We start from the raw sequence: 25,094 nt of genomic DNA on the forward strand, positions 1-25,094 counted from the left end.
ACACAGTATACTTTTTTTTCATAGCATTTTATTATCATTTTGCACTTCTTTAAAGCTTATTGTCTAGCCTGTGGAAGGGCACTCAAATAAGAATGTCATACTTAGTACACTGTGCTTTTTAAGATAATGTGAATATAATTTTGACACCTTGAATCCTTGAAACATCCATGATGGTTTAACTCTTGGTTTTGGCATCAGCTGAACCACTCACCAAATCACACTGCTGGCAGCACTAGGCTACAACTGCCCTTCATGGACATCATTAGGACACTACATCTTATCTGGTGTGTCAAATGTGTATCCTAGCAACCCTCAACAGGCAAGAACGAACATTATGGTTCCAAGAACTGCTCATGTATGGCAGGCCTTTCTGTTTTTTTTCTGTTTCTGTTTGGTCGGCACAGTGGGAACTGTTGCCAGGTGAAAGTCCCACAGGGGAGCCCCATCTTTTCCAAAGAGCCTCCCAGGGAGCCAGGCCATTTTGTCACTCAGCTGTTAAATAAATGCAGGCACAAGCTAGAGATAAAAACTCAATAAATACAAAGAGGAAAGCTCACCTCTTACCTCACCTGCCCTTCTGCCTTCACACTCAGTCTTTGGACTATACTGGCAATGTGCTACAGGCTTACAGTAATAAAATAAATGGAAAATTGACAACTAGAGTAAATTGTGATGCATAAACAATGACATTAAGGCGCAAAAACAAGATTAAAGTAGTTTTCCAAACAGTGAAATCTACAGCCTTTCTCTTTTGGATATAGAGAAATCCAATTGGTATGGATATACCGCTGCCTCTGAAGATCCTAATGACACAATCTGTTCTTCAAAATAAGAATGATGATGAGAGATTTCGTAGACTTTTTGACGTCAAAATAATGCGAAATGTCACTGAGACATATTAACATGGTCAATGAGCTAATGTGCTGACCTGACACAGACTGGAATGATGCATTCATCACAAATGTCAACCAGCAAAGGTGGCACAATTAAACAGACAAAAGAAAAGCGGAGTGAAATGCCGTGCTTCTTATCAGATCGTTTTTCTAACCAGCTATCTGGTAACTCACAGAGGCCTTACAAAAGTGAATTGCAATAAACAAATCTTTCATATTATACCTCCCTATTAGTCCTTTGCTATATACCGATACCCTGAACTCATCTTGGGTTAGTCAGTTAGAAACTATACAAGTTAGACAAATACAAGAACACTTTTCCTAATTGCTAACAGACTTTGGGGAGGCGGCAGAGAGAATATAACATTCCACCATCTCTTTTCATCAGAATATGGACTCAGAAATCACCACCACCAGAGGCAAATACATTCACTTAAAAATCTGATTTTGTGTGAACCAACCAACCAATATCCAACTGTGCAAGGATCAACACTGCCCACAACACAATATCTTCCATCGATATCATGATTGCGTCATCTAGATAAATGTGCTATTAAAGAGTCCAATTTATGTAATGCCTGATTCACTGGCACTCTGCTACAACGTAGAAAACATAATGTGGCTCAGCGTGACTCAGGTTCCATCAAGTCCTCTTACAAATTGTTGAAATGGAGTGCTCCTGGGATGATGGTCAATACAAAATAGATGACTCACCTGAGTAGAGTGGGTTTAGATCAGTGTGGGATGATGGCCCTGTGCTATGAGTTGATGCTAATTGCTTTGAATCAAAACTTCAGGAGGAAAATGTCACCATGGAATGTGACTGACATTTGGTTGAATATGGCCCAGAGGAATGTGTAGATGGCAAAAATAACAGAATAGATATGCTGATGACTAATCAATGTTCAATTACTATCTTTACAAAAAGTGAGATCAAAAGGGTGGCTAGTTTCAGTGCTATTTCAATTAGTGAAACAATATCAAAGGGCATCTTTACTCGCATATCACTGCACTTCACAAACTCCTGTGACAATCATCCATCCCCCCTATTCTTTTGTGTTTTGTGTTGTCTGTACTGTCCACCTTTTTGCTTATTTGGTGTTGAGGAGGGAGGGAAACTTGGGAGAGGGGGGTATGGGGTTTGTTATATGTTATATGGTATAGGGTGTGTTATGTTATATGTTATATGTATGAGGCTGTGGATATCCTGCATGGAATATAATAAGAATGATATGTGTAAAAAATAATATCCTTATAGGACAATAAAGACTCTAAAAGAAAGAATATAAATCAAACTTAATCTAACACATTCTGACTGATAATACTGACAGATGTGCTCTCTGTGTTGGTAAACTCTGTGATCCAAGAGAGCTGCAGTAGCCTATTTCTGACCTGACAGTATAGGACAGCAGACTTCTTTAATATGAGCTCAGTCAGTGAAAATGATCATACCCATTCTGCACTCAAAACCCCAAACAACTGCACTCACGCAGTCTCTTCTCTATTAATACAAACATAAAATTGTTTTGTCCGTGGTGTGTTTTATGAGGAGGGTTTGAGAGCAGCCTTTAGCAGGCATGGCTGTGGCGTGTAACTGACCTCCTCCATCAGGTCTTACTGCTAAAACTCTCTCACACACACGCACACACACACACGGTGAGAACTACATAAATTCCACTCCTCATAAATAAACTACACTTGAGGCTATTGAATGACAGCCCAAATATTGCACAGCTAGGTCAATTACTCCCTTAGAGCTCGAGGTAAGAGACAAAAAGGAGCAATATCACCCAAACAACAGTTTTTCACTCGGGTGTGTGTGCCACCCACTGAACTAATGCATCTTTCTCAGACATGCCACTGGGCACATCGTAAAAAAGTCCCATTTCCAAATTGAAGTGGACAGTGCTGAAACAGGATGCCCTATAATGGTCCAGTCTGCCCAGTGATTCAGCACAGACCTGCAGGGGGGGGTAAATCTCATCAGCTGGCACAGGCGGTTTCGTGTCCTTGGAGAAGCCAGTGCCCCAGGACTAAGAAGGGCAGAATTCTGGCACACTGTTGGCATTGTTCAATACAGATAGGTTGGACAGTGGCACGCCATGGCCATCAGAGTGGCACTTACTGATAATCTATAACGGGCTACAGCACGGTCTGACACAGAAACCTAAATTGCAGCTTTTCAATATTCAAAGCAGGGACATCGAACATAACTGTATCAATTTCATGTGAAATTGTTGGGTAAAAACCTAACTAACATTTTGTTTCCCTGCAAATGGAGCTGGGGCAAGGTTTAAATGATGAGGTTGAGGGAATACCTGGTAGGCACAGCAGACGTAAAGCTCTGGCCCGGGGAGGACTGATTGAAGGCCATTACTAATTCAGAGGCTTTGTGTGAAGTGCTCGACCGCAGACACACTCAAACTACTCCTGAAGTGGAAACAATCTTTTGATTTGAAAAAGTCCCTCCTTTTAATTATTTAACAAAGAGCTGGAGGGTTGCCTGCATGCTTTTTTTTCTTTGAAGGCAAGAGCCTCTACGAGAGGGGTGCACTGTTGTAAAAAGTGATTTACTTTTATAAACAGCAACAGCAGGAACCTGCACCACAAACAAGGGGGCAACTATCTTTCAGCTATTCATTCAAAAAAAAAAAAAACAGAAGACAGCTGAGGATGGCTGGGAAAAAGGACCACACACGCACGCACGCACGCGCACGCACACACACACACACACACACACACACACACACACCTTCATTTGCAACACAAATGATGTTAGCTTACACAGGTAGTACACGATTGATTGATTCAAAATGCCAAAGACTGATTATTAACACACATAATATAACCTTAAAGAGTAATAGGAAAACAGTAATTATGTGGTGAAGCATCATGTGGTTGTTTGTGTATGAACTGACTGAAAATGAAGACCCTGGCCTTGTCTGCATGCGTGTTGTTCTTTTATGAGGCTTCTGATGACAACAAGGGAAGAGCTTAATAGGTCATATCCGAAGCACCACCTTTTCACACGGTGAGTGAAGCCTGCATCTTGATTCATGGACTGGTAATCCATCACGCTCACACAGTCCCCAGGAGGACAGGAAAACAGAGACCCCTCACACCAGCACTCATGTTTTTAAGTGTTTCACAGTTTGTTGCTTTCAATCAAACATCCACATAAATACCATCCTCTACAATCCCACTGACAAAGACTGCCCCGGGGCCTCAATTTATGGCCCGAGCACGATCTCTGCGCCCCGGCTGTACTGTGTAATGTTAGTGCAGGGAACCAACCTTAAACCCACAGAAGAGAGTGAAAGCCCTTTATGATGTCCATTTTTATGGCAAAATAATATCAGGTTGGGACATACATGCATGCATGTATCCATCCATCTATAGTGTAGATGTCTTATAGGGATATCATATTTCACACATCAACAACAATCTTTTAACAATCTCAAGATGGGTGGGATCAAGGGTGGCGCATCTGCTGTGAAGCATGTACTAATAAAAAAGGATATTTTTTCATGACATTATACGTAATAAAACACTGAACTCAGGGCTTAAAGGAGAAATCTGAGTTTTCACATAGATCTCCGTTTCTCGAGGTCACCGAGAAAACCCAGAAAACAATCGGTTTTACCTAGCTCGAGTTACTACAGCCAGCAGTTAAAGCAACCAGGCAGCTACAGTGCTACACTCTGGGGGCATGTTTGTGAGCCCCCATGTTCATGCCCCCAAAGTGTAGTGCTGTAGCTGCCTGGGTAGTAGATGAAGCGGACCTATATGGTCATAATATGTAACTTAAAGCTGCAGTTTTTGATCATATTCACTGAAACCGACACTATGCTCCAATAGAACAACATAAATCAGCCGGTTTTAGAAAAAAACTGCACTTCTACCTCCACTTAGAGCCTATTATTTGTTTTGCAAAAATCCACAGCTCCCGGTTCCTCTGGTCCAATCAGAGCAGGGCTGTGTGAGACCTGACTGTTAATCACAGTCTGGTGCAGTCTGGTCTGCACTGACGAGCACAAACTCGATGAGAGGGTGCTCGGTGGTAGTGGGGGAGGGGCTTGGGAGTTGTAAACATTCAACATTTTGGCTAAGTCCCCTCAATCTGTCAGACTTGCCAACTGCAGCTTTATGTGCCTGGTAGGACTGACTGCATTCGTATGGATAATTTATGGTCTCATAACCTGGCTGGCCTAGTGTTTTTTTGTCTTCTTTTATTCCCAAATAGGATTCACCTGCCGTATACAGTACAAAAAAGTTCAACCGCCACACTCACCCCAAACAAAACAAAGGAACTAAAGTGTGAAACAAAAATCACTTGTAGGGAGAAATTACAATGCACTGCCTGTGAGGGCTTTTATTCAAATTGATATTGAACAGCCTTGCAACGGGGCAATGAAGAAAGCGGCATTCTCCATTTGAATGCAAAGGGCCTTCCCCTTGAATTCAAAACATGCTTAAATAACACACACACACACACGCGCGCGCGCACACACACACACACACACACACACACACACACACACACACACACACACACACACACACACACACACACACACACACACACACACACACACACACACACACACACACACACACACACACACACACACACACACACACACACACACACACACACACACACACACACACACACACACACACACACACACACGAGGCAGACGGCAGCCTTGAACCTGCCAAGGGCACAAACACGTAGAAATGAATTAGGAGCAAACCAATACCAGAGGATAAGGGAGGCAGGAGCGTGCTGCATTCCAAACGGTGCCCAGGTTTACCTAGCTTTCTAATTAGGGCTCTCCGCGGAGCGTGCTTCAGAAAATGCAGAAAACAGACTCTCCCATCAGTGGAATAACAATGTCTCCGCTTATCATTCACGGGCATGAAAACTCGCCGTCATTACCAGAGACGTGCCAATCCGTCACATCAGCTCAACACAAGCGCCATGAATATTTAAGGCCATATGTAGCCTACACTGGAATTCTCAGAGCATTTGTGTGTGATGTGAAATGTGTTTTGACAAATAGAGCTACAATGACAGCGAATTAACTCCCACATGTATTGCCAAGAACTCACACTGTGACATTCAATGTCATCCATAAAGTTACACTGCATTCTATAAAGGGTTGAACGTCATAAAGTTCTGCAGCAGATTGCTGGAGAGTGGGTGGTACCTTTTTATCCTTGGGGATCTCGTCGTCCTTCTTCGCCTCGTCGAGGTCGGTGACCCCTCGATTGAACTCGTCCACCGTGCTGTCTGGGACGGGCAGTTCTACGGCGTCAATGTCAGTCTCCTCGGCCAGCGTTTTCTCCGCACCAGTCAACTCCCGATCTGGAAGGGAGCCAGTGCTTACTTAGTGAGGCGAAAAATCCTCGAGCGCCCCCAACAGCACTCAACAAGTTTAATTTAAAAAAATGAAAGATGGGGCAGGGAGAGGCAGGGAGATAAGAGTTCAGATGTGCACAGGACAAACACTTCAAGCAGAGAGGAAGTCGATAAAGGAAGAGGAGGATGAAGCAGCCATTCAATTGGTCCTGAAGCATTCATGCAGCGCTTCAAACAAACACACAGAAACACACACACACTCACTCTCAACAACGGTGCTGCACAATGACACTTGAATGTGGCAGCCCACCACGACTCATCTCTCTGTGCGGGGGGCTAGGAGCAATTAGCTCCTGAAACACCATCTCTCTCGCTCTCCGTCTCTCTCTGTCTCTCACTTTCTCTCTCGCGCTCTCTTTCTCTCGAAAGAGGAGGAGGACTGTGTGCACGGCCCTCATCTGAGCTGGCCGGGGTGGGATGAGCAACAGCGGCAGCATGACATCATGCGTCAGTGTGGAGAGTGACGCGGGGGAACCTCGTACTGCTGCCAAGTGCCAGGACGTGCATGTGTGTGCGCATGTGCGCGCGTGTGTGTGTGTGGGTGGGTGATTGCGCTCGGTCTCATCTGCATGTGAAAGGAGGCGGCTCTGCGAGCAGACTCGGAGTGTGGAGGCTGGCGGAGACAATTGGCCCTGCCGGGGCCCCGGAAGTGTGAACAGAGAGAGATGGCCGCCCACTCACTCTCCCCTTGCTCTCTCTCTCTCTCTCTCTGCTGCCACTCTGATACCCCTAAGCGAGGCAGAGCTCGTCACAGGTATAAGGCACATGCACAGATGTTCTAGGGCGTGTGTGAAATCATGGCCCGAAACTCGAGCATGCACTCATTCAACGAGCCAACTCAGACTCTCATCCTCTATCAAACCTCTCACAGACCTCTCACTCACACCAACACACAGACTGCTTCTATTTCTTACAAATGCTACCACATACATCAGCCTTAACACTCACACACATACCTACATACGTACCTGCATGAAGCATCTTCCTCTTTAGCAAACCCAATTAAGACCCTCCATCACATACAGACACGTACATGCATGCACACACACACGCGCACGCACGCACGCACACACACACGCACGCACGCACGCACACACACACGCACGCACACACACACGCGCGCACGCACGGCATCTAATTTCGTTGCTCTCAACAGGCGTACTCTGGTCTGGGTTCACCAGGAATTGCTCGCAGCTTGCATTAACTGCACCACAGGAGCTCTTTTAACATTCATTCATCCCTATTACCACAGATTAAAAAGAGCATTCACACACACTATCTCTATCGGTCTCTTATTCTCTCCCACACACACTTTTTCAAAGAAGCCTAGAGTGCCAAATTGGCTGCTTAGCAGGTGCCGCGCTGAGAGGAGCAGGAGGAAGAAGGAAAGGGCGGAGGAGGGGGGGGGGGGGAGGACAGAACAGAAGAGCGACCTCAAGTGAAGTGTGAAGAGTCAAGATGGTGTGTACCTGCGACCTCGGAGCCCGAGCAGGTCTTGTCGCTATCGCCGTCCTCCTGGCCGTCTGCGTTCTGCTGAGTGTGTTGCAGGCTCAGCTTGTGGCACACCTCGAACGCCTGGCCCACCGTCCGCACTATCCGCATGGCCTGGCTCTGGACACCGGTGGGAGAGAACAGGGAAAGAGCTCATCCAACACTCAGTATTCGCTTGATTGGTAGAGCACTGCTAATGCCAAAAGTCATAGGTCCAATACAATAGACACACAGGTACTGCCAGAAAAAAACCCTATTTATTCTGCTTTAAGCCACTTTTGTATTTGCAGTCTGGGTTCAGTGACCGGGCTGCTTCTGGTTGCTTTCATCAATAGGGTGCCGCTGGGAGAGGGGAAATTAAAGCCAAATTGCCCAGCTCTTAACTGGAAGCCTCATCATTAGTGGAGTTCACCTCCAGGATGAGGTGCTGGTGTTCTAATAGCTTTTTCTTCCCTGAGAGCTGGCCCTGAATCTCCCTTCCCTGACCCGGCTCTCTAAAACAGCCTGGCTGCCAAGAGCAAGCATCTGCAGATTCCCCCTCTCACGAGAGGGATGGAGATGGAGTCATTATCCCATCCTGGCAGAGGGGCGCTCGGTGGAGGCCAGGTGCAAACACCATAAAATTTGGAGGTCTGCTCAACAGCGCAGATGGTGGTGGGACCGTGGGTTATATATTTTTTTTCTTTTTGAGAAGATGACGCCAAGATGTATGGGATGCACCATATGCCTTTACAGATGGAGCATCTGGCTGTATCTAGAGGCCTAAGTTTGTCACTGTTAACCTTCAGTCTTCCAGTTCTGTTTGTGGAGGATGTGACCATCAATGAAAAACATAACTGTACACAAACTCCATAAACAAAAATGTAATCCATGCAAAACACATCACTAACATTATATAAGACATATGTGATATACTAATCAGACCTTTCCCATCTACACCCTTTTGAATGGTGGCTATCATCTATTCTTGCTTCCTATCAGACACAGATAGCATTGGCTTGACCCTCATCATAAGAGTACCTTTCTTATGTGCAGGGTGAGAGGCTGACATCAAAGGACAACTCTCGTCTAAGAACAATCTAGGGTCTATTTTTGGATGATAATGTGTGTAAACCTTCGTTGGGGATCAAAATGACAGTCCAGTCCAGTCGGTACAGTACAGAATAAGACTGGAATAACTCAAAACTACTCAGATTAACATAATTTAACATAATGACACTAATCATCTTGTTGTTCTTAGACCAGAGTCATCCTTTAATGGTGAATTTGTGTTTGCATCAATAGGCGACTATGCATTCCTTTATTGAATCTATTTGACAGTTATTTTTCACATAAACTGACAAGCAAAATCAATTTAATTGCAACCTCCAAGTCAAGATATGGAGGTTTCCTTGAAAGCAGCCCCCGTTCCAGGTAAACTAAATGAGGTAGTGCACACTCCACCACATTGGACATCCCTTACGGAAAAATGGTCATGTTCACGCCCAAATTATAGTGTGGACCTATAGAGTGTGCGCAGATCTGTACACTTTGATAAACTGATTTGACAAGTTAGGCACGTTCATACGTCCCTGTTCCTGCCATTGTTTAGAGAATAATTAATTTCTTATTGGATCCTGAGAATTTCATGTGAATTTCAAGCAGCTCAGAATTTCCTATTAAAACGGTCAAAACTCGTATTAAAGAGTTGGATGGGGACCCAGCTAATGTCCGATCTGATTGATATTGGTGATTAGGCTGGGATGATAGTTGGCTGAGATGCCTTGCCCCCCGACATACATCCCAAATGCCGTCCATGTCCAGCATTACTAATACTATGACTTTTCCTGTAGAATTGGCCCTTTATCTATGCAGCTGGGTTTGTCACGAGGGGCTTGGGTAGCAATAGAGAACAATTATGGCAGCAGATAGCAGAGTGCTTCAGCAGTGGTCCTACAGCACAAGGTGTCAGGAAGAATCCCATGCGTTCTTCATCATCTTCCCCTCAGAGCCCCAGGGATTCCCCCACTGCTACAGTATTAAATATCCCGCTCCAGATAATACATCTTGTTTATGAAACCTTGTCACCGCAGTGGACATACAGACATTGACATCATTTCAATTTTTCATTGATGTGAGATAATGGCATCACTAAATGCAAGGCCATGTATTAAGACCGACAGGTTGAGAACAAAAAAATAATTCAAATCATTTAATCTAACAAATGCTTTTGTAATAGCAGATGATGTCTGGGGGTAAAACAAAATGAGACATTATCAATCCACATTTAGATGTGGACTATCAGAACGAAATGAGAAGAGCTGATGGGTAATTACTTGAATGGCTCTTGATGGCCGGCTGGTAATGAACACTGACACTGGAGAGTGAAATGAGGCAGGCAAAGACCCGCAGTCTGAAGAGCAATTACCTTCAGCAGGTCCTGCCTGGAACTACAAGGACATCTCAGGCTACACTGACAATGGCAGATACATACTGTAGGTCTAGCAACTCTGGCAACTCAGCCATCATTCCATGTACAGCTGCAAGAAACGATTATTTAGTCGATTCATTTGTTAATTGTTTTCTCGAATAATCGATTAATTGTTGAGTATATAAAATGTCAGGATATTCCCGAAACCCAAGATGACATTAAATATTCAAATAGAAGAAACTCAAACCAGAGAGTTTTTACATTTTCTTTAACATATTAGCCAACGATCAATTACATAGTTGACAACTAATTGAATAGTTGTTGCAGCTTTAATTCTATGGAAGCCAAATCAATGGAGGGAAAAAACACCAGGTGTCCAATATGTAACAGGGCCTTGGCATCAAAAACTAAGGAACGCGGAGGGGTCATTGCAAGATATTTTTTGGTATATATCCAGAAAACGTGTGCTCATTTTACTACATTGTGTGCACAATTTACTAAATCGTGTGCACGTTTTACTAAATTGTGCTCTCAATTTCATAAATCGTGCGCACGATTTAGTAAAATGTGCATACGATTTAGTAAATTGTGTGCACGCTTTACTAAATAGTGCACTCATTTTACTAAATTTCAATTTAATTGTTGTAAATTGAGAGCACAATTTAGTAAAATGAGCGCAGTATTTAGTAAAGCGCGCGCACATTTTACTAAATCGTCCGCACGTTTTACTAAATTGAGAGCACAATTTAGTAAAACGTGTGCACGATTTAGTAAAATTAGCGCACATTCTCTCAATATACAAAAATATCTTGCAATGACACGTCCTGGGCTCCGTAAAAAACAGACAACAGTGACATATACTGCAGTTCTAATGATGGGCTCTTAATGCTTACCCACATAGCTTTTGAATGGCAAATTCATCATTATCGAATTGGCACACTAGTATTCGTGAATTAATGGAATTAAATAACACCAGTTTGACTAGCCATTAATCTTTCTACGTGGACCTATATCTTTTTAGAGGAGCATGACATGGACAAAAAAAGTGTCAGCCAGCATTTAAAGTTTTGTCTATGCAGCTGCTCAACTCACGGGTGTGTCAGCCACAAATGAGAGCTTTCTACATTGAAACACGGTAACTTTGAAGGCTTGCCAGGTTGCACAAATAGCAGTTTCTATTCCACTTGGGCCTCGTAGTTATATTTAAACCTATCGACGTGACTGATTTGACAGACTGTGCCTTAGAGCGACACTCTGTAATTTCTCCCTGCTGTGGATGGGGAGGCAGGTAGCGGCGATCTGTAATTGAATCTGGAAGTAGCACACCTGTCCCTGAGAAACGCTCATTTGTTGGCTGGCTTAATCACCGGCTGATTAACTTACGCTGGCAAGAAAACGCCAGCCCTGCCTCTCTGTCTGGACACTGGGAAGCAAACCGCCCTCATGAATATTGAGCCTTTGTAGATGCAGACTGGAAGAGGAAGATATCTTTTCTTGTGAGCAGGTGGAAAACAAGACAGCCCCTTTCACAGCATGCTTAGAGTTCTGTTGTTTTCCCAATTTACAAAAAACATCTTTTGATGAGGGGCTGTTCGTGATACCAAAACAGGTATAAAAACAACATCACACAGTTTCGCTGGGAGTGGTTTACACATGGGAAATTGGATGGTGGGAAAGACGAGCCTTAAAAGCTTGTGTTCTGGCACCTCACCTCCTAATAGCTTCTCTTCAAGTCATTCTCAAATACATTACATTACAAGTCTAATTAACATCATTTAAAAAACACACTCCTATCTCAATCCAGATCTTTTTTATCTTGACCCACTTTAATCTTTATCAATCTTTATCAGCGGGGAGAACCGCAGATGGATGTAGTGCCAGTCTAAGTGCTTTGTTAGGACAGCCATTTCCCTCGGCCTCGTGGGTGATGGGTGGCAAGATGAACAGCCCTCTGGCACCAGGCTGGCAGGAGAAAATCCTGGTTGTCAGATCTGAGGCTCCGGCTCCGTCTCTCAGTCGATCGCGTCGCCGAGCCCCCTACAGGGAGCCACTCAGGTGGCATTAAGATGCCATGCAGCACTTCTTCTCCGCAAGCTGCCTGATCGCTCTAATTGATTCCCCAGAGGGTGCTACTGTCATTTAGTAGTCTCTGATAATGACAGGGCAATTAGGGCTCCTTTTATACCTGTCTCAACGCAAAATGAGGATTTCCCTGGGCAGACCTTTGAAGTCACAGCTAATCATGGTGGCTCTGAGCCCTGGCCCTCTTAAAAACAAAACTTTGGAGCAAAGGTTTACCGAGCAAGACAAGCATGAGAAACACATTCTTCTCAAATCACCAGTTCAAATCGCCTCCCCGTCTTCTAAACATAGATAGGTGTCCCCACCCGCCCGAGACATAAGATCACTCATACTTCACTAAGCATAGCATGAATGCTACAGACCATAAACAAGGATGTGTGTTCCTCAGGCATTTTCAGTGGCACATAAAGCAACATTGATCTAATGTTAACTTGGAGACAAACAAAAATCATTTTGTAGAGCATTAGGCTATGGTCCAGTTCATTTTTATTTCAAAGTATCTGTGTTGGTTTGGAATGTTTCAACTGGAAACCCTCTAGGAACAGACTGAAAGGGTCTATATAACAAAATAATGTGTCAGCTGTACAATAACAACACACCTGTTTCTTTCCTTATATGATTGGTTTCTATGGTTTCTTTCCATATATGATTATCAATACGAGCCCAGTTATGCTATTTAATGTGTGGAAGACCAGTAAGTGACTCACTCAGGTCACAGCTGAAACTCATGTGAGAATAAAAGAGTATCTAGATGGACCCTCTTGGCATTTGTGTTGTTGAGTGAGTTAGCAGGGTGGGTGTGCGTCATCGTGCATGCTAACTGTGGGCCTCTCTGTTTGGTAGACCACTGCAGTGGAGGACATGCTGAGTGTTGTGGGCATGCTTCACTGCTCCTGCTTTGTGTATTGCTTTCTGCCTGAGTGAGTGGAGAGAATAACACAGTCGCTTCTGAACAGCGCATACTGTTCAACTACACTGCCCAGGGAACCGGTACCGCCCCTGTGGAACTGTGCTGAAGCCACCACAAAATCGTTCTTTCTTTCCTGTATGTGTGTGTGTGTGTGTGCTTATGTGTGTGTATGGTGGCATGTGAATAGGTCTCTCCAAAAGATTGAATTTACCATTTATGTCTTTATGAAGTAGAATATTGCTTTATCACGTAAAGGAGATGTGATTTTCCATCATATCTACTGGTCATCCTCACCTACTGACAAACACAGTCAAAATGAAGGACTCAAGTTGGTCTTAGAAATATGTGATCCCTACATGAATAGAATGATTTATATTTGACGAGGACTCACCTTTTTCTTTGACTTGAAGACATTGCACCGAAACACATTGCTTTGCCCATCTCTAGCAATGTAACTGAAGATCTTCAAATCCTGTGAGTCGTGGGAAACGTAAAATATCCTGAAACACATAAAGGTTTCCATAATTAGTATTTCCAATTTCTATTTTCTACAGACAGCAAATTCAGCAAAGTTGACTAGTATTTTACCTATTGACTATTTTTGTTTAATAACAAAGTTGCCTTCTGCTACAAGGAATGGTTTGAGCAAAATTCAATTATTATACCGCTCATTTAAACAGCGTTGAAGGTCAACAAGCCTAGAGAACAGTGAATAGATGAATGACTAGCAAAGCATCTAAAATTGGAGACCAGAAGATAAAAAATGAAGCCTTTTAAACTTGCATTTTGGAAATGCAGAGAGCTGAAGAAGACACAAGCATAATGACAGGCAAAGGAGATGGTATCTCAATAACCTTTATGTGGATCCTATTACTGCTACTTTCAATGACCATTATAGATACCCTTTTGTGTTGTCACGGGAAACCAACTGGAATGATTTATTGCAAGGCAAAAGAAAGCCATTCACTGCATGTCATTTCTATGCATTTGCACAAAGACAAAGCCTATAGTAGTAAATGAAAGGAGAGGAAAGTAAGTAAGTATCTGTAGCTTGGCGCCAACCTCCAGGTCCACAGCCGAACTGACCGACAGGAAAGCCTATCTAAAGAGGACCATCTCGCCAGTAAAAGAGTGGAAAAGCAATCGTTTTGGTCAGGGAATCTGATAAACATTAATTTCCCCTCTTCTCCTTCAATCAGGCTGATACAGATCAATTCCCTACTTTGGAAAGCGGCCTCTGAACTGAAACACTGTGTTGAAACACAGTGGGTGAAACACTGGGTTTCCCCTCCATGGCCTTATCAATTGACAAATGGCCTGGCTGCCACGGGATATCAAAGGGGTAGCTGGGCTGAAAATAAAAGGAAGAAAATCCCTAAGGCTCCAGAGAAGTGACAACTGAAACAACTTCAATACATCTGAATCAACCACTAAAGTGCCCTGCAATGGTGGTCTTTTCACAAAGCAGGGGAACAAAATGCATCTTTTTAAATTACATTTCTAGCTTCTGTTGTGAGTAAGAATGCTGCAACATTCTCACATTTTTCAGTGCATTTTTATTCCTTGCATTTATTTCTTTTCCCAGAGTAGCATATCATGCATTTGTTGATGGGTCCAACAGAGGCACCTTTGTGCCATCATGAATTATCAAGTGACAGGACAGTCAAATGAAAGTCACTAATAGGACAGCTATCATTTGTGCTCCCTCATATTTACCTCATGTCTTAACTTAAATCAATATTTGTTTTGCATCTCTGTTGGGTGGTTGGAAAAATAAATATTTATTTATTTTATAGTATCAATAGTTTAGCTAAACAAATCTTTATGGCAAAGCACAAAGACACATATATAATTGATATGACCTTCAGAGCATAATGATAAACATATCTGCATATTTGCTCACTACAGGGCCTGGCAGTTAAAACAAACATACATCAATGATAAATAAGCATCCCTGTTTCATGTTAAACAAACATCACTGTTTCATCGCTGTTTCCTATTAAACTCATGTAGCTCAGAGAACAGGTCTATATATCATCCAGAGATTCTTGCCCAGTTCAGTGAAATGGGGTCAAGTGTGTACTGCATGTGTGTCTGGCTTTATGAACATGCCCTTCCGTGCCCAAGGGGAGGTGTGAGGTGAGAAGTGGACGTGTCAAAGGAGCATAAGGCATCAGGAGGGCATTTCTGATTCGCTTAAAAGAAGAAGAAAAAAAAAACCTCATGGTAGCGTGAGACGTGACAACTGGCAGGTTCAACGCTGCATCTTGTCGGCAAGCGCTCAGGTGGGCAATTTTCAAATGAACGTGCTAAGACCTCACAGTGGCGGCGTGAAACAACGGTCGGGCGAAAATACGGCTTCTCATTAATTTGATTCTCCTGCCTGCTGTTGACAGCCCAAGCTGCATGTCGACTCAGCGCTTTCGAAGGAAGACACATGCTGTTTAGGGAGTCTTTCCCGAGCCTCTGCATTCATCAACGCCGAGAGAAGCAGCAGCTGCCAAAACATCTATCCCGCTCTCGTGGTCCTGACACCACTTTTAATATCATAATAAAGGCCAGGGGACTGGAATTACGCTTTAACAATTAAGCCAGAGTTGCTTTAGGAGGCACGGACCATCATCAATCATCAACAACCTTTCGTAAAACATCGGACACAAGACAAATCTAGCTCTGAAACTCCACTCTAATTCTGTTTTGAATACATGCTCATGTTTTGACTAGTTTGGATTATTAAGAGAAAATCACATTACTGTTCCCCGAGTGAATGGGATAATTTGCTCATGCCGTCAGTTTAGTTTCTGTCTGATGTTTTTGTATTCTGAGAAATGCTCTATCATTACAAACACGAAATGGTGAGAAAGTATGCTGATGAAGCTTTCAGAGCTATAAGATGCACTAATACTGCAATGTTATTTACCACCAATTGTCATTTTTTATCGTTGTGTAATCAGTGAAATACTCTTACTCAAACACAAGGACATTAACTCACCATATGTTTTCTAATAAACATTAAATAAACAATAAACATTTCATAAGTTGCTGAAGCAGCAGAGTAACTGCTTGAAGAGTGTTGCCAAGTCCCTCATGGAAGAGTGCATATATTCCTCTCCACATTACTTCAGCTCACTTCAGAGAAACCCAACATAGCAAAAGCACTCGCATCACATGCATATTGATGAAGTACTTGCAAATGCATTATATTGATAAAGAATCCCTCACTGTTGATTTCTGTTCTCAAGTCTTTCATTACAGTGGTGTTGAGTTAAACCAATGCAACTCACACGTGTTACAGATGCAGGGGGACACTTTTCCACTCATCAACATGCTCCAGGCTTACTGAATTATTGACGCCTTTTAATGCGTCTTAGTTCGCACTGGGCCTGTGGCTGCAGCCTACTGTGTCTTTTGCAGGCCCCTGTATGCAAACAAAAGCCCTGAAATGTCATCAGTAGTTTTAAGAGAAAGAGGGAGAGGGAGAAAGTGTCATGAGACTCCAAACCCTACCACTGAAACAAAAGGAGACATTTCCAAATGCCAGCCTACCCTTCCTGTGGCCATGTTTACTGCAGGCAATTTTTCTTCACTTAGCTTATCCAATGTCCAGATAAATAATGTCTGTTTCGGTATTATTCTTCCCCAGAATATCAACGGAGGGATTATAAAATGAATAGTTTGGTTCCAAACACTATATCTCCATTTTAAAAACATGAGTCATGCTATTTAATTGTGCATTTCAGGTAATATCAATAAAATTGCAGTTGTGCTGTTCAACAACATCCTTACATGGCCATCGGACCAAAGACCGATCCCCTGTTGGGTGCCATTCCAACATATCATTTGTTGCGTCAGTGTGCCAGACATCTTTGGACGCAGTGCTCGCCAATTCAAACTTGACCAAAAGGACCATGACAAAATTATGCCACTGCTTCCACAATTTCTTGGATAATAGTTAAAGACACTATTTAATTAAATTTTCAATTAAATTGTATTTGGAGAGTGACAGCGGCAAGGAAAAACTCTTACACTATTTAACATTCTTATTATTTAGTTCTTACACTATTTAACATTCTTGTTATTTAGTTCTTACACTATTTAACATTCTTGTTATTTAGTTCTTACACTATTTAACATTCTTGTTATTTAGTTCTTACACTATGTAACATTCTTGTTATTTAGTTCTTACACTATTTAACATTCTTGTTATTTAGTTCTTACACTATTTAACGTTCTTGTTATTTAGTTCTTTAAAAGTTTGATGGCGGGTCTCTTTCATGGGGGATAAGGGGTTAATCCGTGACAGTCTCAGTATTTAATTGTTTGCCATCACTGAGCGTAATACTAAGTTATTACCACTATTTTCATGCTTTATCATCACTAAATTCTCCCTGATTTACATTCCAGACTTCTGGAAACAATGTCCAAAATGGTGCATTATGAAGAATAAAATTAATATTATGGAGCTTCATAGTCAAAAATATTATTTCATTAAAAGAAAGAACAAATATGTATCTTTATCTGGTATAAATCCCATTAGGATCATCAAGTGCCCACATGGTCATTTGGGGGTCCAAATATGGGGTTCCAAAAGAGTCACCTCTGCCGGAGAGGGTTTTTGGACCCCCATAAAACCCCCGCCAGTGGTACCATACCCTTCAAATTCATTTTGGCAAGAGCAAGGTTCCCACATATAACAAATAATCCTGTTTAGAATAAATATGATCATTCCTTGTGGTGCTAAGGCCACCCAAAAAGTGAAAAATCACACATGCCGTCAACATTTTTTAGGACTTTGGTGACCCACCTCTCACCCAAACAGTAAGGAATGTTGAATTGTGTAGTACAGGCTACAATGAACTACCACACCAGTTTCCAGCCTTCTACCACTATTAGAACAGACGTTATGGGCTTCCAAAAATGGCAAAAGATGAAATGTGACATTTCAATGTGTCAATTACGGCCGTGGCACCCGAAATTCAAATGGACGCCACGGGCAAACCGTTTGAGATATTGAGCTGAAACTTCAGATTCCCTCGTTTGGTAACATAAGGCATATTTTCACTGCTTTTCAGCAAAATCTGAGAGGTGTCATGTACATGGGTGGCTGAGTTGGCGTGGAATGACCCAGTTACGTGTCAGTTCAAGACGGCTGGTAAGTGCTAGCATCAGCAAGACTTGTTGTAAGTGGTGCTATGAGAGGAGATGTTCTCTAAAGAGCTGGGTCTTCAGGAGTTTTTTGAAAATGGAGAGGGATGTCCCTGCTCTTGTAGGAACTGGCAGTGTGTTCCACCAACGAGGAACAACAGATGAGAAAAGTTTGGATTGGCCTGAGCGTACCGGTGGTAGAGCTAGACGTTGTTCGTCTGAGGAGTGCAGTGGTCTAGAGATAGCGTATGTCTGTATAAGGGCATTCAAGTAGGCGGGAGCAGAACCGTAGACTACTTTGTAGGCAAGCGTTAGAGCCTTGAATTTGATGCGGGCCGCCATAGGTAGCCAGTGAAGCTGGATGAGCAGCGGGGTAACATGTGCCCTTTTGGGTTGGTTGTAGACCAGGCGTGCCGCCGCGTTCTGGATCATCTGAAGGTTTCACTGCGCAGGCTGGGAGACCTGTCAGGAGGGTCGAGTCATGAGATGACTATTGCCTGAACCAGAAGTTGGGTAGCATCTTGAGTCAAGTAAGTCCTGATTTTCCGTATGTTGTAGAGTGCGAAATGGCATGACCGGGCGACTGAGGCAACATGATTTGAGAAGTTTAGTTGGTTGTCGAGAACAACTCCTAGATTTCTTGCAAGTCAAGTCAAGTCAGTTTTATTTAGTATAGCGCATTTAACATGCACAAAGTGCAACCCAAAGCGAGTCCTGGGGATTATAGAGGATTGCAGTCCTGAGGATTATATAGGATTCAGATCATAGACATAGGATCCACCTATATGTCAGCTCTCTCACATATATAGTATACATGATTCTTTTGAAATGGAAATGTTTTCATGCTTAAAGATGGGCTCAATATTGATCTGAAGACTGATAATGAAAATGGCATATTACAAATGCATGAAAATCCATTTATAGGCCAACTTCAAATGACTGCACTCCTCACCCAAGCAACCATATGATGAGAAGCCATACGAATAGATGGTAAATATTTGAAGAGAAACATGAAAAAGGCTTTCATGGATTTAAACGTGTTTATAGAGATCTGAGCTTCACCTAGTGTCAGACTAGGCTTTCAGAATGTGTCAGAAAGAGACTGCACTCAGACCATACAAATTGGATTCCAGTGGCTCCGACTGTAAAAGGCTGCAGGACGGCACCTGTGTCCCTCTCATCTGACCTTATACGGACTACATACAGCTTCCAACAACCACCCATGTGTACCGATCGACTGTCAGCCATTTCACTTGATAATCTAAAATGGGCAAGGATGAAAGTGAAATGTAGAGGTGCATCTATGCATGCATTTTGTATACTGACAATGAGATGATTGATTTTAGTGTAGATAAATCAGTGAAGAGTTTAGGCAAGTGGTACAGTTCCATGTTGAGTGACTGAGGACAGGTTGAAGATCTTGGAGAATTCATTGTTAGGTTATTCATACCATTGATAGGACCTCCTCTCCAGGTAATGTGAAATCTGACAAAATTATGAATAAGGAAACTAGGAAATGGCTTAGCGTGTCAAAGTAATATAGCATTGTATGTAGAAGCCGTTTCTAGAGTTAACAAAGACCAGCTTGGTGGAGGAGTTTAAATGTGTAAAGGCCACATCAGGAGATGACTATCACAGTCTAAGAACAGTCTAGAACACTTCTCCAACCATTACAGCAGAGTAGTGAAATCCAGATGAAGCAGTTCAACATGCATGAGACACATTACACCATAGGGATATCATTGGCCAGGTACAGAGTGGAAGAGCAGAGGGTTCGGGTCAAGTATACAATTGGAAAGCATGGAGTAAGGCTACACTTCCTGAGAGGAGGGGCATGCTTGTTTGAAAATGAACAGGGTGTGAGTAGAAGTATGAATAAAATTTATTTTGTAAGAGAGGGTCAGAAAAGGGGACACTAGGCACATACAAACAGTCCTGACAAATGGGGCCGGGGGAAGGATTTGAGTTTGCTGGCCGATGTTGGAAAGCATTGCTATGAGACCAGACACAGTGTTCTATTCTGAGCGTGAGTGCACCGTTTCCTTTATTGAGCGAACAATTCTCTTTGAAAATACGATTGAGGAAGCCTTTGAAGGGAAGAAGCAAAAGATATGCGGAAGGTAGCGGAAGTTAGGGAATGAAGTAGGCACAGGCCAGTGCAGACGGGTATATCTAAATCAACCCCAACACTTCTATTGGATTTTGTTTTACAAGAATGGACAGGAGCTTTAAATTGTCTGAGGCTGATGGAAAAAGTGAACTGTGGTTATGGTGGAGGTGCTCACAGACTACTTGGGAACAGGTGAGTTAACCTGTATTCCATAAAGAACTGATGTCACAAGATATTCAGGTGCCTAAAGTGACTAGAGTTAACAGGACAAACATGAGACTGCTGGACAGTGGACTAGGAGTAGTAAAGACAGTTTCATTGTAAATGAACCAGATGAAAGACAGAAAACCATGAGCATAATGCTTAAGACCTATCTAGCAACACTTATTAAAAGTAGCAGATCTGATATGAATATGCCTCCACATTTAGCACTCTGTGAGTACAGAATTTGGGGACAGAGTGTTCTGTTCTGTTGCCCACAGTCTATGGAACAATCTACCTCTCCACGTACGCAGTGCCCCCTCCCTTGGCATGTTCAAAAGACCTTTGGCCTCTAACCCCGCTTCCCTACCCCTCCTTTTTTGCTTTTATAAAGCAACCTTGGGTATCTTGGAAGGCGGCGATAAGTCATTATTTTTATTGTTACTAGAATTATGCAAATCTGGAAAACTGCTCACAAATAAGCCAGAATTAAAATGTATAGATTGAATGTACAAAAACAATGTGACAATTATTACTTATATACCTTGAGACAAATCCACTAGCTTTTCAATTCATGACAATAATCAGTGATAATGATACAGCCGTGTCTACTTGCATTTGCCCAGGCCGTGGACATGAGAGAAATAAACAAGGAAAACAACAGAAAATCGCCTATTCAGCAGCAAAAACACAACCAGCAACACTTAAATGTTGTGACTGGCATTCAAATGAGTAAGCAGCACATCATGCTCTGAGCTCAGAGAGCTGACACAGGCTTTCACATTCTTCATCAGCAAAGCTCAACACGGCCCACAGGCCATAACAACACGCAGTCCCCTCGGGCCTACTTCCTCTATTACAGCATCTATGCAAACATCCAATAGAAAACTATATTGCTATATTACAGCATCTATGCAAACATCCAATAGAAAACGATATTGCTATATTACAGCATCTATGCAAACATCCAATAGAAAACTATATTGCTATTTCTGATGTGCTGCATCAGAGCGCTGTATGGCCTTAACAGTGATACAATTATGTGCATACAGGCATATTACTATTTGCTGCGCCTGTCCCTACCCAAGGAGTCAGTCAAACATCTATCTGTGTTTCTTTGCTCATTACATCTCAGACCACACACACACACACCAGTTAACACCACAGGTTTCATTCCAGTAGAATGATCCTTAAAGAAACCAAAAGTCAACCCAAGCAAGCCTGTACTTCGATAAACCCTCGCCAATGACCACTGGTCTAACCACACATTTTCCTTCCAGCGCAGGGCTACGCTTAATTGACGGTGATTAAGCGGGTTCCTCGTGCGTGGGGAGGCGACAGGGGAGTGCGGGTGCCAAGCAGGATCTCCGTCTCGGAGCGCGGCACTGGCAGCGAGGTCTCTAATTAAGCGGCGAGCGTTCACTCCTCCATGCTTTGCGGACAGGTCTAATGAGACCTAATTTCAGCCCCCTCTCCTCCCACAAGCAGCGCCCGTACGCCATCGCCATCTACAACTTTAACCAGCCTCACGTCGTCTCCAACACCACAGCACACAGTTCAATAGCTAAGATCTGAAGCAGAGAGATATAAAAACTCAGCTACGAATCAGACAAAAAGACAAAAATTCTGTGCTGCTTGAAAAATATGGCATGACCCTATGATGCAAAGTCTGTGCCAAAGCATAGAACACTTGTTTAAGCTGCTAACAACTCTTTGGTATTCGGTGGCTTTGTCTTGCTGATTTACACTGATTCTACAAGCTCAGTTTCGCCTTGGGTAGTAGAATCTCTGTCAGGTAAAAAGTGTTTGTCTTGGTGCAGGGATGAAGGGAAAAAGTCTCCTGTGATGAACAGGGTAAGCCAGAGATATTAGTGGTAAAGCCCTCACACACACAGAATGCCAATGGGTAAAGTTTTTTTTTCCTGTGATGCTGAGAGAGAGAGCTGTAGTGGCAGCCTTGGGGCAAGATGATGATCCTGTTTCCCACCTTCACATTTCCTCCCCTGAGGACCCTAATTTCTTCTGAAATGACGCACAAGGTGTATTTTTTCGCCTGGTCATTTTTTTCCCCACTGGCAATCTTGTTGTCCTGTTCTGTGCACTGGTAATACTGCGGTGCTGAGGTCTACCAGTCTGCAGCCTGCAGTGAACACAGCAGGAAACTGAGAGGAGCATTCACTCCATAACAGAACATAGATATACCGAGACGACCAGTGCTTGGCTACACATTCTGTGAGTCTCCAAGCCACCAGGTCTGTTTACTGTTTTACTAGCCGGTCCAGGATACAGGAGTCTATTTACCTTGGCTACTCCTCTAGTGGATGTCTGTCGGTCTCTCTCTGTCCCTCTCTGTCTCTCTCTCTCTCTATCTGTCTGTTCCTCTCTCTCTCGCCGTCTGTCTGTCTCTCTCTCTGTCTGTCTCTCTCTCTCTCTCTCTCTCTGTCTGTCTCTCTCTCTCTCTCTCTCTCTCTGTCTGTCTGTCTCTCTCTCTCTCTGTCTGTCTCTGTCTGTCTCTCTCTCTCTGTCTCTCTCTCTCTGTCTCTCTCTCTCTGTCTCTCTCTCAATAACATGTGATGATGGTGTGCTGGATAACAAAGCAGGCTCTGTGGCCCTCTGTCTGTGCTCTGCTGCAGGAGCTATGGAACTCCTTTGAGGGATCTAGGCCATATCCCTTATCATGGCATGCAGACATATCCTGGGGGAGGAACGGGGGATAGAGGGAGGGAGGAGGAGGATGACAACGAGGTCTGTAGGGGGAGATGAGTAGCAGTTTCATGGTTTCTGAAGCCCAGTAAAGCGTATTTCAAAGTGAAAGAGGGGAAAGTTCCTGTCCTCAGGTCCTACCCTAGGGACACATCCTTCAAGGCCACACAGCTGATGCGCTGTCGTCACTCGCAGCACTCGGCACGGTAATCACCCACTAGTAGAGGGCCTGCTTTCCCACAATTCATTAGCCATAACCCTGCGCTGGCAGAAATCTCGCGTGGCTAATTTACTGGTGGAGTATGATGGGCTTTTCCGTGTTATTTACTGGCTTGTTATGAACTATTGTGAACTATAGTTCACAACAAAACCGCTATGGGAGGCCATGGCACATGAGGGCAGATGGTTGCAGAGTTTGTTACACAAGACAAGAGAAAAACTGAAGACTAATTAATGATGATGTAAGCAGATATTATCCTACAGGGAAACACACTGGCACATTATGTTCAAAGCAGCGTATTGCAGAGCAGACCTCGTATGTACTATACTGTACGTACACACACATCTACAATCTGGCTTTCAGAGGGAATGTTCTGAGACATATTCAGTATGTCACACTAAATGGAAAATTCTAGAACACCATTTTATAAGGAGAAATGAACAGCACTTATGTTCAGGCTTCAGCAGATCGGAAAAATCTTATTACACTCCACTCTTTTTGAGAGGACGCAGACATACTCTCAAGTCCGGGAGTATTATAAGAAAACACATGCGGTTGCTATTGTTTGCGTATGAACTTGGTCTTGTGTATAGTATCCCCTATCTGTTTCAGCATCAGCCACAATGTCAGCAGTTTCCTTGTTGGCCTTACAGGGCCTACTATGTTGATGAAAATGCCTGCAGAATGTGATCAGTGTTTTTCGGAGGAGGCTCCAAGGTCACCCTGCAGCTCAGATAAACACACACCCACGGCAAACAAGACATAGTCATCTCAATATTAATTATCCTCAAGAGGTGGTTCCTGTTCTAAAAATTTCACAAGACACTAGGTCTTAATCACACTTCTAAAGAAATACTAAACAATAACGTGCTTGTGATTAATTAACCTACAGGACATTGGCTTCTGACTCCCTACTCTGATGTTCATTCACTTTAAAATGTCATCGGACATACCCTGCTTTGGATCGGATGAAACAAATGCCCTTTGCTTGATCGGGAGGGAACTTTTATGCTCTGAAAGTTTGTTGGGCTGAAATGGGAATCAATGAGGAGATGATTAAATGCTCCTCTTATCGCACAGTGGAGTTTTGGATTTCCTCCAGGGCCTTTTATGAGACTAGGGCTGCTGCTATAGACTTTGACTGCTAGTGAACTGTGAAGAATTCCCCACCAGACCATACACGTCTCCCTTCATTTCTTTCATTCTTTTTTTCAAAAGGGAGAGAAATCGGTCCTCCAAAAATTGACAGTACGTTTTTCACAACTTTTTTTGCCAAGCCATGCATTACTGGACAAATCCCTTTGCCATTAGAAAGTGGTCAGAGACAGAGCCTTTGTTTCTGTGTTTGTACGCCTTAGTTTAAAATTCTCACCTTAACTAACATGGAGGTATATAAAACAAATAACTGCAATTAACCACTTAAAAAGGATTAGTTCGCCAGCTAATCTGGATGAAGTGATTAAACTGACGTGAGCATAAGAGACCTGTGCCTTATTCAATCTCT

At 43.1% G+C, this 25,094-nt stretch overlaps 1 protein-coding gene across 2 annotated transcripts in view; it reads right to left on the bottom strand.

The window, feature by feature from the left end:
• The window catches only part of nos1apa (nitric oxide synthase 1 (neuronal) adaptor protein a), a 104,123-nt gene that overhangs the window by 38,909 nt on the left and 40,120 nt on the right, over positions 1-25,094 (bottom strand). For both annotated transcript variants that reach the window (XM_076278626.1, XM_076278625.1), the window contains 3 exons: positions 13,603-13,711; positions 7,788-7,929; positions 6,107-6,264 (listed from right to left, as the gene is read on the bottom strand). In XM_076278626.1, the coding sequence (XP_076134741.1) occupies positions 6,107-6,264; positions 7,788-7,929; positions 13,603-13,711 (409 nt within the window). The remainder of the gene's footprint in view (positions 1-6,106; positions 6,265-7,787; positions 7,930-13,602; positions 13,712-25,094) is intronic.

This window comes from Alosa pseudoharengus, unplaced genomic scaffold (genome assembly GCF_046254945.1).
Source record: "Alosa pseudoharengus isolate Yale_2024_CS ecotype anadromous, Long Island Sound unplaced genomic scaffold, YU_APseudo_1.1 YU_APseudo_1.1_scf_11, whole genome shotgun sequence".
Taxonomy (NCBI): domain Eukaryota; kingdom Metazoa; phylum Chordata; class Actinopteri; order Clupeiformes; family Clupeidae; genus Alosa; species Alosa pseudoharengus.